At 45.1% G+C, this 15,193-nt stretch overlaps 2 protein-coding genes across 2 annotated transcripts; both read left to right on the forward strand.

Annotated features, from left to right (window-relative positions):
- Positions 1–5,998: 5,998 nt before the first annotated feature.
- On the forward strand, positions 5,999–6,932 carry LOC115644266 (histone H4). The gene has a single exon (XM_030548383.1). The coding sequence runs from the start codon at positions 6,043–6,045 to the stop codon at positions 6,352–6,354; it is 312 nt and encodes a 103-aa protein (XP_030404243.1). The 5' UTR covers positions 5,999–6,042; the 3' UTR covers positions 6,355–6,932.
- A 1,184-nt stretch (positions 6,933–8,116) lies between these two features.
- On the forward strand, positions 8,117–8,820 carry LOC115644250 (histone H2A type 2-C). The gene has a single exon (XM_030548369.1). The coding sequence runs from the start codon at positions 8,241–8,243 to the stop codon at positions 8,628–8,630; it is 390 nt and encodes a 129-aa protein (XP_030404229.1). The 5' UTR covers positions 8,117–8,240; the 3' UTR covers positions 8,631–8,820.
- Positions 8,821–15,193: the final 6,373 nt, after the last annotated feature.

A 15,193-nucleotide genomic window follows, 5' to 3' on the forward strand; every position in this document is an offset into this window, starting at 1 on the left:
TTTCAACTTTCTGAAATAAAAAGTTGTCTGCAATGCAGTCCAGGAACTTATTGGATAGTCTGTGCCCCGCGGTGTTATTTTCCCAACATATATCTGGATAGTTGAAGTCCCCCATCACCACCAAATCTTGGGCTTTGGATGATTTTGTTAGTTGTTTGAAAAAAGCCTCATCCACCTCTTCCACCTGATTAGGTGGCCTGTAGTAGACTCCCAGCACGACATCACCCGTGTTTTTTACCCCTTTTAGCCTAACCCAGAGACTCTCAACACTTCCATCTCCTATGTCCATCTCCACCTCAGTCCAAGTGTGTACATTTTTAATATATAAGGCAACACCTCCTCCCTTTTTCCCCTTTCTATCCTTCCTGAGCAAACTATACCCATCCACACCAACATTCCAGTCATGTGTATTATCCCACCAAGTTTCATTAATGCCAACAATGTCATAGTTGTATTTATTTATTAGCACTTCCATTTCTTCCTGCTTATTACCCATACTTCTTGCATTTGTATACAGGCATCTAAGATACTGGTTTGATCTTGCCTCCCAGCTTTGTCCTGACCCTCCTTTCTCTCTGCCATTATAGCCCGTGCTCCCTCCTGTTTCCAACCCATCTCCCAGGTCTTGTTCCCCACTTACCTGTGGGGTTTGCTCACCTGTCCCCGTCGAACCTAGTTTAAAGCCCTCCTTACTAGGTTAATACATTTTTCACAGGTGACATAACTTTGGGGGTGGGGGCTCTGTTAACTGCTGTATTTTAGAAATAGTCTGTCTTGATACAGCTTTGATTTCCTTATTCTTTTCTAAGTTTCAGTCAGCTTCAGCATAGGTACCGCTGCTGCTACACTTCAACTGTTCTTTTTCTGACAGCAATATTAGCGGCTATGTTACTTCCCCCTAATTGATCTTAGTAGATTTTTCTTTTTTTAAAAAGGCATGTCAAGAGAAGGAATAAGTCAACATCCCCTTTAACACTTACATTTTCAACAATGTAATACTTGAACCCCTCCCAACTGTCTAACTTCTTCTCTTATCAGTTCAATAAACTCCATTTAACTTCACATCCCCTTCCTTAAATCACTCAGCTTCAGTTTTTCATTGTGGAATAGGACATTTCCTAAGGCCTCACTAGCTTCTAAATTCTGGGATTGTAAACTTTTCACCTTTTTCCCAGTGTGGAACAGATATTTTGGCCAATGCATTTGGAAGCTTTAAGCTTATCTGTGTCTTATATTCATTTTCCAGCTTTACACATTTTGAAGCAGTGTCTGCAAAGCTGTACTCCAGCTGCACAGCCCTTTAAGGACAGCTGTGTTTTGTTGTCCAAGACTGTCAATAAGCACACAGATCAAGTCCACTGCCTCTCTAGTATGCACAGTTCCAGAACCTCAGTGTGTCACATGTTTCCTCCAATTTAAAGAATGACCCCTTTAACTATATACACAGTGTGAGATTTGTCCTTGACCTGTGAAAAAAGGTTAGCCAAATCCACCATTTTAGCCCCCAGCTAAAATCCAGTCTGCTCCCAAACACTAAAATCAGGAAAGACAATTAAGGCAATGTCTAAGACCACACCTCAACACCACTTCTCGCCTCCCAGTCTTAATTCTGCCTTTTCTGATCAACGGGCTGAGTCCCAAAGAAAATCCTATCTTTGATTAGTTTTAATTGAGCTTTGTAGTACACTGTATCACTTACCACCAGACTGCTGGAATGACCCAGAGCAATAGAATCATAGAAAACTAGGGCTGAGAGGTCATCATGTTGATCTAGCCCTGCACTGTGGCAAAACCAAGCAAACCTAGATCATCCTATGATAGGTTGGATCAGAGAAATCCCCTTTGGGACTGCCACCTGATGTGCTGAGACTGTGAGCCTGTTTTCCCTGCCATCTTGGGACTTCAGTGCCCTGCCAAGTTTTGCCAAACATGCTAGCTTGCTACAAACAGACCCAAGTCTGAACCATGTCCCCCACAAGCTGTAGTATAGCGGTGTGCTGACTCACCAGTGCGGCACCTCCTGCTGGTGGTCCTAGGAATTAGCTCTGTCCACTCAGGAGCACTATCTGCAGGCCCATGTCTCACTTGTCGCTGGCCCTGGTGTCCCTCCTGGACCACGGTGCCCCTTCTCTCAAGGTTCTACCTCCTGCAGTACCCCACAGTCTCACTGGGTTTCCCCTCCCCAGGGAACCCCTAAACTGATATCCCCATCTCAGTCTTTGGAAACTGCCAGTCACCATCTACCCCCCACTCATTGGGGCAGACTGTAGTATAATTGCCACTTATTGGCAAGAAGGGTTTGGACTTGCTGCCTCTGCCTACCCTTGGACTGCCCCTCTGCAACCCCAGTACCTTTTCTGGCCCTTTAGCAAGGCCTGCAGCCTGGGAGCTTTCCAAGATGGAGACCCCCAGCTTCTCTGGCCTTCTCCCAGCCCTGCTCCACTCTAGGTACTCTGTTCAGCTACCCAGCAGCCAGGCCCATCTCCCTCAATAATTAAAGAGAAACTACCTGAGCTCCTGACTCGCAGCCTCTTATAAGGGCCAGCTGGGCCTGACTGGGGCATGGCCTCAGATGTTACTGCTTTCCCCGATGAGCCTAGGAATTGGCTCCTCAGGGCAGCCTTTTTCCTCTGACTGCTTTAGGCCCTTTCAGGGCTGCAGGAGGTGACCACCCCACTACATGCAAGCTTAACTGAAAACAGCTTAAGAAGTGTTCCTGTCTCCAGCACTCAGATACCCAACTCCCAATGGGGTCCAAACCCCAAATAAATCTATTTTACCCTGTATAAAACTTACAGAGAGTAAACTCATAAATTGTTCACCCTCTCTAACACTGATATAGAAGTAAGTTGAAGTATGGGCTGGATGATTGGACTATAAGGTGGATAGAAAACTGGCTAGATCGTCGGTCACAACGGGTAGTGGTCAACGGCTCCATGTCTAGTTGGCAGCCAGTTTCAAGTGCAGTGCCCCAAGGATCGGTCCTGGGGCTGGTTTTGTTCAATATCTTCAATAATGATCTGGAGGATGGCGTGGACTGCACTCTCAGCAAGCTTGCAGACAACATTAAACTTGGAGGAGTGGTAGATACGCTGGAGGGTAGGGACAGGATATAGAGAAACCTAGATAAATTAGAGAACTGGGCCGAAAGAAACCTGATGAGGTTCAACAAGGTCAAGTGCAGAGTCCTGCACTTAGGACGGAAGAATCTCATTCATTGTTACAGACTAGGGACCTAATGGCTAGGCAGCAGTTCTGCAGAAAAGGACCTAGAGGTTACAGTGGACGAGAAGCTGACTAGGGCCTGGTCCACACTACAGCGTTAAATCGATTTAAACAGCGTTAAATCGATTTAACATTGTACCCGTCCACACTGTAAGGCACTTTAAATTGATTTTAAGGGCTCTTAAAATCGATTTCTGTACTCCTCCCCAACGAGATGGGAGTAACCCTAAAATCGATATTACTATATCGATTTAGGATTAGTGTGGATGGAAATCGAAGTTATTGGTCTCATTCTTTTACTGTAGCTACCCAGAGTGCACCGCTCCGGAAATCGATGGTAGCCAAGGACCATGGACGCACACCACCGAATTAATGTGCCCTAGTGTGGAAGCGTAAAATCAATTTTATAAAACCGGTTTTATAAAACCAGTTTTAATAATTTCAATTTTATGCTGTAGTGTAGATGTAGCCTATGAGTCAACAGTGTGCCCTTGTTGCCAAGAAGGCTAACAGCATTTTGAACTGTATATGTAGGGTCATTGCCAGCAGATAGAGGGATGTGATCATTCCCCTCTATTCGACATTGGTGAGGCCTCATCTGGAGTACTGTGTCCAGTTTTGGGCCCCACACTACAAGAAGGATGTGGAAAAATTGGAAAGAGTCCAGCGGAGGGCAACAAAAATGATTAGGGGGCTGGAGCACATGACTTATGAGATGAGGCTGAGGGAACTGGGATTGTTTAGTCTGCAGAAGAGAAGAATGAGGGGGGATTTGATAGCTGCTTTCAACTACCTGAAAGGGGGTTCCAAAGAGGATGGATCTAGACTGTTCTCAGTGGTACCTGATGACAGAACAAGGAGTAATGGTCTCAAGTTGCAGTGGGGGAGGTTGAGATTGGATATTAGGAAAAACATTTTCACTCAGAGAGCGGTGAAGCACTGGAACGGGTTACCTAGGGAGGTGTTGGAATCTCCTTCCTTAGAGGTTTTTAAGGTCATACTTGACAAAGCCCTGACTGGGAATTGGTTCTGCTTTGAGCAGGGGGTTGGACTAGATGACCTCCTGAGGTCCCTTCCAACCCTGATATTCTATGATTCTATGTACAGCTGTTTGCCCCAACTGCTTCACTGAGGCTACTTAAAATCAAACAAGTACATAATCAATATTCATAACTTTGAATACAAAAATGATACATACATGTAAATAGGATGACTATATCCAGTAGATCATAACCTTTGCAGATATATGTTACATGGCATACCTAGCATAAAATATATTCCAGTCATGTCATATTTACATTCATAAGCATATTTCTATAAATCATGATTGGGTGCAACAGCCACACATCCTTGACAGCTGTTTGTCAAACCTGTTCTCAAAATTCTCCAATGATGAGGATTCTGCAATCCCCCTTGGAATCCTATTCCAAATTTAATCTACCCTTTTTTCCCAATTTCTAATCTAAATCATTCTGTCTGCAGACTAAGACCATTACTTCTTGTCCTACCTTTAGTGGACATGGAACACAATTGATCTTCATTCCTATTTTTTTCAGCCTTTCTTCATAGGTCAGATTTCTAAACCTTTTATTATTTTTGTTACTTTCCCCTGGTCTCTCCAATTTGTCCACATCTTTTATAAAGTGTGTTGCCTAAAATTGGACACAGCACTCCAGTTGAGGCCTCACTTGTGCTCAGTAAACTGGTACGATTATCTCCTGTGTCTTACATACAACATTACTGTTAACACATCCCAGAATATTGTCTTTTTCATAACTGCCTTAAATTGTTGACTCTCATTCAATTTGTATTCCCCTCTAACTCCCAGATCATTTCCAGCAGTACTACCACCTAGACAGTTAATCCCCATTTTGTAGTTGTGCACTTGATTTTTCCTTCCTAAGTGTAGTACTTTGCACATATCTATATTGCATTTCATCTTGTTGAGTTCAGACCAAATGTCCAATAGTGCTTCAGAAAGGACAGAGAGGGTACCTGGACCTGTGTGAATTCCAGTGCAGATGCCAGGTTCTAGAGGTCACTGAGAATATACGAAAGGGCCAGAAACAGATGATGCTCACATATTCCTCCATTTTCTGTACATAACTAATGGAGTGTCAGATTCTGGAAGTGATAATAACAGCCATATTAACACATCGTTTGGATGAAATTAAGGAGTACTTATCACATTAGCCTTCTTTATGCATGCTTTGGAAAATAGCAGTGAATGTGGGGTTGAAGAAAGGAGAAAGATGTGTCAGGAAACCTGATTAGCCACATTTTGCTGCAAGACTGCAACTTTCAAAAACTCCAAGGAGCTTTTTCAAAAGAAATAGGCCATGATGTGAAGCACTTTTCTGGAAGATCCTCCAGAAATGAAAATACATCAATGACAAATAAAAAGCACATTTTGAATGTGGCTCTTATTTTAAACCATTTAAAGTGACCAGTATTGCTGGAAAATCTGGGATTCCAATAATTAGGTAGGATTTAATAATGCATATAAATACAAAATCTCAGGAAATACTACAGAACTAAATGTATACATGTTTAATCAAAAGATTTCTGAATTTTAAAAGATGCAGTCTACAGCCAATGGCGAGCGGGGGGAGGGGATTGCTCTCCCGCCCTTTTCTTTTGAATAAGCATTGTACAGAGGCCATTGGGGGAAGGAAGGGGAAGACAACTAGAATAGACCCGCCTCTTTCAGGTTTTCAATTAGGTCGGCTCCGAGTGTATATAGAGACGAGACCATATTCGATGGCACAGTTTAAACATAGTTAAACTTATCTTTTTGTGTGTGTAAATTGGATAATCATGTCTGGTCGTGGTAAAGGTGGCAAGGGACTTGGAAAAGGAGGCGCTAAGCGCCATCGGAAGGTGCTTCGCGATAACATCCAAGGTATTACCAAACCGGCTATTCGTCGTTTGGCTCGTCGGGGCGGTGTCAAGCGTATTTCTGGTTTGATCTATGAAGAGACCCGTGGCGTGTTGAAGGTGTTTTTGGAGAATGTTATCCGCGATGCTGTTACTTACACAGAGCACGCTAAGCGTAAAACGGTTACAGCCATGGATGTGGTGTATGCTCTGAAACGCCAGGGCCGCACTCTGTACGGGTTTGGTGGTTAGAGTTTGTCTTTTTTTCACATCTAATTAACAACGGCTCTTTTCAGAGCCACCCACGTTTTCACAGTAAGAGCTGTGTCAACTTAATGAGCTCGGGAAGGAAGACTTTGCACAAGGAGAAAATACTTTATAGTAGAAGTTCTGGTCTAAGCAACAAGTTTGTCACTTTTAGAAAGACTGCGCAGATACTTCTCTTATTTCAGTGCCGATTTATGTAGAGATGCGGGGTTGAATCATGAAGGTATGAAAATGGCAAGTAAAACTTAAAGGAAACACGTTGCAAACTTACTGGGCTCCTACCTTTTGTGTTAATTCATGTTTGGTTAGAATATCGAAGTAATAGTTGTAAAGAATTGTAACTTTGATTAGCAGCAAACAGTTGCAGGAAAATTAGTTGTACATGGTGTCCTTAGATGCGGTCTCTGGCTAGTTTCCCCATCAGTCGCAGAGGCACAGGAACTTGGGTTTACGGGGAAGAGAGTCGAGCGCATTTTCTAGAAAGCAGCATAATTAGGGATATTAAAAAATTGTTAATATTTTGAGAGCGTGTATTTTGTAAAATAGTTAAAGGGGATTAGTGAGGGAGGCAATCATTCCCTCCGTATAAATGCTTATGTTAGGGGATTGATCTAGAATAGCGATAAGATTATCGTGTAAACGCATATTGGCCCAGGCCTCCGAGGAGGCGAGGAGAGTGAGTGAGGGAAGTGCGAGAAAATGGCAGTTTTAGAAGCAAAATCCGTTCTCTCTGTGGTTGCTTGGCGCGGATTAAAAACAAGTTCCTGCGTTTGAAAAGCCCGCGCTGTGCAAGGATTAGTCAATTACAAACCTTGTGTGAGTTTGAAAAGCCCGCGCTGTGCAAGGATTGCATAGTGACAAACCGTCCTTTTAACCCCTTCAAGGAGCTACCTACACGCACCCCTTTGCTCGGTCGGAGGAATAGGGGGTGGTTTTGAATACTAGTTCGGTACAAAACTAGGTTCCAGGGATTTTCAGAAAATCATTTTCTATTTGACTTTCGAACAGATGTACCTGTCATTTGGAGACCTTTGTTCTCGTAAATCTGACAACGATCTGGAAAAGAACGTTGTGTGGGACGTGAGATGCATATATAAATACTGACTGTTCCTGTAACAAGTTAGGCTGTGAGAGATTGATCGTTATGCATTACATCTCAATTCCCCAATGTCATCTTCAGACAAAATTATTTTCTACTCACTAGATATTTACATAAATATTCTTGTGTTTCTGTAAACAATGCACTGCTGCTATGGAATACTCACTTTAGCCAGTCTTTGACTACATCTATCCTTACTGTTAAACAAATCAATAGTTGGTCCACTTCTCAATGTCCTGATATCATTACCACTGCAAGATAGTATCGAAGATCGGGGACTAGGGTTTTATTTAAATTAATGTAATTGATAAATTTACCTCAAAGAAGCTAAATTAGGAGTAAGAGCACCTTCAATGCGTGTTCCATGTCACTGAGGCCCAATGTACAAGAGCCATTGCAGACATTTCTAAACTGTAAACACAAAGAAAACTCCCTTGATATTAAATGAGCTTGAAAATAGGGTATTCCCTCTTATTCTTTGCAGCTCAGCAATAACAGCGTGGGAAAAAATGGTACCGACCCCCCTTTTTTAATTATTATTCGAGATAAGACGCAAAAGCCACCCTATCCCGAACCGGCATATTACACTTCACCACTGGTCACAGTTAGATCCGCCTCCCCATTGGCTGTTCAGAGAAGGCAAGTCTTCAGCCTATCATAAATCGTTTGAATCTGAAAACGGGAGAAATATAAAGGCGGCTGCTGGCTGTCCCTTGGCTTACACTGCGTTTCTTTTCTGGAGCAAACAGTGTTGCGTAGAACGTGAATTGCAATGTCAGGCCGAGGCAAGCAGGGAGGTAAAGCGAGGGCCAAGGCAAAGTCTCGCTCCTCGCGGGCTGGGCTGCAGTTCCCGGTGGGCCGTGTGCACCGGCTGCTCCGCAAAGGTAATTACGCTGAGCGGGTGGGGGCTGGAGCTCCGGTCTATATGGCCGCGGTGCTGGAGTATCTGACCGCTGAGATTCTCGAGTTAGCCGGCAACGCTGCTCGGGACAACAAGAAAACTAGGATCATCCCCCGTCACCTGCAGCTCGCCATCCGTAACGACGAGGAGCTCAATAAGCTCCTGGGGAAAGTGACGATCGCTCAGGGGGGTGTCCTGCCCAACATCCAGGCCGTGCTGCTGCCCAAAAAAACGGAGAGCCACAAGGCCAAGAGCAAGTAAAGCTGACTGAGGAATAAACACTTCGACTTTAAAACTACCCTAACGGCTCTTTTCAGAGCCACCCACAAAGTCAAAAAAGGGTTTGATTATCTCCAAAAGTTCTGGTAGGAATCGTGTATTCGTCAAATGGTGAAATCCCCCTCTTACAAAAATCAACGTAACAAATCAATCAAATAAGATATAACTGATATCAGCGGGGACAGGATTTCGTCCTCATTTTTTCTAGCGGTGGATTATATTGGGCAAAATGTATAAATTACATTCCGTTCACACACGCACTTAAACGTACCTGCGAGTGGGATTACTGTGTCTGAAAATGACATGGGAAATTTGAGATTTAATGTGTAATGATCGTTTCCCCACTGTATAACTTGCAATAGGAAGTCAGTATTTACAGTTCTCAAGCCTCCCATCCAATCTTCTCCTTTACAGGTTATTTTTTGTCAGATGTTCGAGAATAGAGGTCTCCAAGTGGGTAACGAATCTGTTTGACAGTCTGTTGGAAAATCCCGGGCACATAGTTTTGCACGGAACGAGTACTCAAAACAACTCCGCATTCCTCCGACCGAGCAAAGGGGTGCGTCCAGATAGCTCATTGAAGAGGTAAAAAGGAGGGTTGTTACTGGGCAATCCTTGCGCGGGCTTTTTCAAACTCAGAAAATAATTTAATTTCTACTATGCCTTTTGCAGTACATGCAGGAAGTAGTGTAACTTGGTTTGAAAAGTCTGCAGACAAAATTGCTAATCGCTCAGAAAATCAGATCCCTTTCCCATTCCAGGGAAAGAGACTCATTCATTTTAAACCAATAGGAAGATTTTATTTACTTAATGCTGGGAAGGGGCTTCTGAATTGCTTATATGAAAACAGGGTGCAATATTTAGAAGACAGTGCTATAGGTGCAGGTGTCAACTCAAAGGCTACACTGTACAAATTTAAGAATTTGCAGATCTTTGAAAACTGTAGATCAAAATAATCCAAAGGGGTTGTGCTAAACTGTGAAATGTATTTCACTTTCTTATTTCTTATCCTTTACTGCCATCTGATGGAGATTCTTTTCTAAGTTGCAGAACTTGTAAACGATATAAAAACCTGTTTTAGGTTCAATATTTATTAATAACAGCCAAGACAACCAAACAGCAGGAACAATAAATATATATTTAATCATAAACACTTAAACATCTCCGTTGTTCACCTCTGTCAGTTTCACAGTAGGCTTATTTAAATTTATATTGGAATACTACTTGATTTTCCCCATGGAGAACTTGTCAATAGACTGGAACTTGTCGGTAGAAACTCAGTTATACAAGATACATTTGCTAAATCTGAGGTCTAATTATTGGGAAATTTTTATAAATATTTGCCAGAATTATTAATTATTCATATATTTCCCCCCATTTTTCCTTGAGGTGACCCCTAGATACCTTAATCAGGTGAAGGCCCTATAATACCAGGTACTGAAAAAACGGATAGCAAGTGGCAGACCAGATTGTAAACATCTTTAAAATATAGCCTGACACAATTTGGAGCCTGACAAGTGGGGGAGAGGGGAGGAGTAAACAAAAACAATTGTATTTTAATTTTAATAAGTGTGCACCCTTTGAGTGTTAATTAACCTTCACTTCTCCACCCGAGAAAGTTCAAATATGAAACATAAGATAAATGTTTATATCATTATGGTTTCTGGCTCTAACGTATTCATTTGTGTGGACTTCCTCACTTACCTCTTTTCTCATATGCTGATTTTCTACACACTTCCACATTCAATGATACACAAAGTGGGGTGGGAGAACAGTGAGACAGCTGTATATAACCTTTATGAAAAGTTACAAGCTTTCAGCCCAAGTGCTACTTTCTAGCTAGGCACCCTCCTGTCCTAGATCACTGCCGTATCTCAAGACATCAGTTTGAATTTTCAAGGCCATCTTCTCCATGCCTCTCAATCTTCAAACCAGTGAAAATTTGATAATGAGCAAAGTGAGGATGACCTGTGGTGTGTCTATAGGGAACTGGCCTCATATAGGAGAACAATTTGCTACTGCTACTATTTATTATTCAACTCAATTGCCTTGAGACTCTTCTGTACAAACAGACCTTCCTACAAGCTGGACAACCAATTCCTCATCTCCTTCTGGATATGTCATCAGATGAACACTGTTGCCTTCAAACTTCAACTCTCCAAGCCCCTCAAAATATAGTCAGTGTTCCACATATCATTTTGAAGCCTTATACATAGGACCAGTTCCTCAACCAGGCCTAACAGCTGCTGCCACCAGTCAAGAGACAGGGTCATGAGGAATACATAGTGCATGCTGTTCCTGATTACAAACTGCAGCAAGGCCAAATGTACTACCTCATACACTGGGAGGGCTATTGCCCTGATGAATGCTCCTGGGAACCTAGTGCCCATTTCCTTGTTCCTGACCTAGTAAAAAAAGTTCTACAGGGAACATCCTGACAAGCTGGGCCCAAAGTCAATGGTAGGAAACTGAAACTAGTCAAATTATAATTAGAAATAAGCCATACATTTTTTAACAGTGATGATGATTAACCATTGAGCAAAATACCAAGGAGCCTGGTGGATCCTCTGAGTCTTGATGTCTTCAAATGAAAGGCTGGATATTGTTTTGGGCAGCTCTGGAGGGAGAAGACTGGTAGCTGGCCCTTCAGGCAGTGGGATGTGCTCCGTCCCCACTCTGGTCCTCCATCCATCAAGGTCAAGAGCTGTTATGCTGTACTGGCAACAGGAGGAGAGGAGCAGACCCCAAAGCTGAGGAGGAGCCAATTGCCCACAAGCCTGGTACGCTCACTGCTACCATATCCAAGAGGAGGAGACAAGTGGTGGTGGTGGTTGAGGACTCCCTGCCAAGAGGGAAGAGGTATCCATCTGGTGGCCTGATGTGATGTCGAGGGAGGTGTACTGCTTGCCTGAAGCCCGCATCTGAGGTGTTATGGAAAGGTTGCTGAGTCTCATCCAGCCCTCTGACCCCTATCCCATTCTGCTTATTTACCTGGGGATTAATAGTATTGGCAGGTATGACCCTGAGAGATAAGCAGTGCTCACAGGGCTCTGGGAGCTAAGGAGAAGGAGTCAGGGATTCAAGTTTTGTTCTTGTCCAGCCTGTGGTTGAGGGAAGGGGCCCAGGAAGGGAAAAAATATCCCTGGTATGAATATATGGCTGTGAAGATGGTGTTGAAAGGAGGACTTTGGCTTCCTCAACCATGGGATATTGTGCCAGGAAGAAGGATTGCTGGGAAAAGATGGAGTCCACCTGGCAAAGGGGAAGGACATCTTGGAATTCAAAAATCTCCTACCTGGTGAGGAGGGCTTTAAATTAGGTTCAAATGGGGGCAGGTGACAAAAGCTCACAAATATAAAAACGGTGACCTTGCCAGAGGACTGGAAAATGGAGAATTACAATAGGGTCATAAGAGTAACAAAAAAAAAAGTGGTTGGAGTATCTGTCCTACATCTTAGGTGTCTGTGTACAAATGCTAGGAGTATAGGGAATAAACAGAAGCAACTGGAAGTCTTAGTATGCAAAGAAAATTTCTGACTTCACTGGCATCCCAGAGACTTTGTGGGATGTATCTCATGACTAGAATATTTGTAGAGGCAGAGCCATCCTTAGGGGGGTGCAGGGCCCGGGGCGGAAGTGACATCACTTCTGGGCCCGACTGTGCTGGGTGCAGGGGGAGGCAGTGCCTCTCCAAACAGCCAGGCATGTCCCCATCCACACTCCTCCCCCCTCCTCCCTCCAGGACTCGCTTCAGTATTGCTGCTGGGCTCCAGGGGGCTGGGGCCACACCGCCTGCTTTCCTAGGGCTGGGGAGGCTACAGCGGCACCCTATGCTCCCCCTTCTGTCACTCTGGGACTGGGAAGGCTACAATGGTATCACTATGAGGTCTCCCTCCCAGCGCTTGCTCTCTCTCAGGTGGAAGGAGTGAGGCTGGGGGTAGCCTACCCCAGCCAGTGGTTCACCCACTGCCCATGCAGCGCTAGCCAATTATGCCATCCGTGGGGCTGCTATAAGCGTGGGGTCCAGAGCTGTCACCCTGATTCCCTGTCCCCTAGGAATGGCTCTGGGTAGAGGAGTATAGTTTGTTCAGGAAGGACAGGCAAGGAAAAGAGGGAGAATGTGCTTCATCGCACACCAAGAAAATATAAATTTGTTCTGTGGTTCAGAACAAGGTGAAAAGGCAGACCAGAAGTGCTTAATTTCTAACGAAAAAGGCACTGGGGCTGAGCTCTGGAAAGCCCCAGCACAAATTAAGCACTGATGCATCCCCTATCCTTATACCCGATACACTCAAGTGACCTAACCCTGCCTATTCCCCCATTTACCCCCCCATCCCACGCACAGCACATGCACCCCAAGCCCCTCATGCACCCCCACATCCTGCCCAGCCCTGCCTATTCCCCCATGAACTCTGCAACCTACACCCCATCACAAACACCCACTCCAAATATATGGCCATGCCCTGCGTGATAGTCCAGAGCAGGATGGAGGAGGAGGTGCTTTGGTGCAAGCTGAGCTCCTGCAACCTGTACTGAAAGTCCTTTGGGAATGCCACCCCATGGCAGTACTTCCACCAGCACCAGCATCCCCTTGGCTTCATGGGGGGCTCCCACAGTGCTGGCAGCAAGGAGATAGGTGAGGTGTCAGGGAGAGGGAAGGTAACCATTCAGCAAGGGGGCAGTTCAGGGTAGAGGGAGCTCGGTACTGGGGCAAGAGAGAGGCTCTGGGAAGTGGCTCTGGTGCCACAGGCAGGGCCATTACAGGGAAGGTGGAGCAGGCACATGGAGCAGACAGAGCAGGGAGTGCAAGATGCACCAGGAAGGGAGGTGGCTCTGCACTCTGGCCAGGGTGCGCTGACCCCACTATAGTGCATGTGATCTTGACAGCCACAGCCCCTAGCAGCAGCCAGGCTCAGCAGGAGGCAGTGCCAGGTCTGCCCCCAGCAGGAGACCTGCACCAGGAGAAGGTGAGAGCTGAGCCCAATCCTGGACCCCCTTGCACGAGGAGGGTGGAGTGTTCTTCCCCCTCATGGGATTCCAGCAGGTCGGGTGGCCCGATCCAGGCTGAGAGCAGAGCGATCTGGGTTCAGGTGGTGGGGACTGCAGCCCTTTTGTATGGGAGTGATGGATCGGGTGGGGTGGAAAATTAACCCTTGACCCCCATCATTGAGAGTAATGAGGATGAGGTGGGTGTAGGGGCAGCACTGCTTTCCCACATCCCCTTCCCCATAAATCATTCTTATTTTTCTTTCTTAGTTAATACATTTTGGATAGGATAATAATAGGATTGGCTACTGTAACAATGTTGCCTTTGGTGGGACACTACTGAGAGTATCAATTCAGGACAAATTGCTTAGAGCAGGGCAGTTACAGCCCAAGACGGGAGGTCTTTGCACATCAAACCAGCCAATCAGAGAGGACTTCAGTTCAGGGCTGGCTCCAGGCCCCAGCGCGCGAAGCGCATGCTTGGGGCAGCATGCCATGGGGGGCGCTCTGCCGGTTGCCGGGAGAGCAGCAGGCGGCTCCGGTGGACCTCCCGCAGGTGTCCCTGGGAGGGTCCACTGGTCCCGCGGCTCTGGTGGAGCATCCACAGGCACGCCTGCGGGAGGTCCACCAGAGCCATGAGACCAGCGGACCCTCCGCAGGCACGCCTGCGGGAGGTCCATCAGACCTGCTGGACTGACGAGCGGCAGAGCGCCCCTCGTGGCGTGCCGCCATGCTTGGGGCGGCAAAATGGCTAAAGCCTGCCCTTCTTCATTTTTACCCCACTGGCTAACAAGAAGTCATACAAGCAATTCCTTTAGACACTCCAGTTTCCCAGTATCAACACCAACACCGCTCCTTATGTTGTTGAATGGTTATGAAAACCAATAGCCCAGTAAAAGAAAAAAAGGTTCTCTTGATCCCAAAGGACCAAGCCCCAGACCCAGGTCAATATATAAGTCAGATCTTATCCACAAATCACGCCATTGCCAATTCTTTAGAATCTAAAATCTAAAAGTTTATTCATAAAAAGAAAGAAACATAGATGAGAGTTAAAATTGGTTAAATGGTATCAAATATATACAGTAATGGCAAAGTTCTTGGTTCTGGCTTGTAGCAGTGATGGGATAAACTGCAGGTTCAAATCAAGTCTCTGGAGTGCATCCACAGCTTGGATGGGTTATTCAGTCTTTTGTTCAGCGCTTAGTTTGTAGCAAAGTTCCTCCAGAGTTAAGTAGGATTGAAGACAAAATGGAGATGATGCAGTTGCCTTTATAGTCCTTTCACCATGTGGCTTGTGCTTCCTTTGCTCCAAACACAAGCTACCCAGCATGTCTCTCCATGCCTTGCTGAGTCCCAAGATGTATCTGCCTTCTCTCAATGGGTCAGTTGGATAGCTGATGGTCCCTAATGGGCCATCAAGCAGGCTAGGCCGTGCTGATGCCAAATTGTCTGGGGTGTCACCCGGAAGCATAGCACAAGTTTGAAATACAGACAGTATAGAGCCAATACTTATCACTTTAAATACATTAAAAAAATGCATACAGATAGCATAATCATAA

The sequence above is a fragment of the Gopherus evgoodei genome, chromosome 1 (genome assembly GCF_007399415.2).
Source record: "Gopherus evgoodei ecotype Sinaloan lineage chromosome 1, rGopEvg1_v1.p, whole genome shotgun sequence".
Taxonomy (NCBI): domain Eukaryota; kingdom Metazoa; phylum Chordata; order Testudines; family Testudinidae; genus Gopherus; species Gopherus evgoodei.

Coding starts and splice junctions, on each gene's coding strand:
- LOC115644266 (XM_030548383.1), top strand. CDS start 6,043: ATGTCTGGTCGTGGTAAAGGTGGCAAGGGACTTGGAAAAGGAGGCGCT.
- LOC115644250 (XM_030548369.1), top strand. CDS start 8,241: ATGTCAGGCCGAGGCAAGCAGGGAGGTAAAGCGAGGGCCAAGGCAAAG.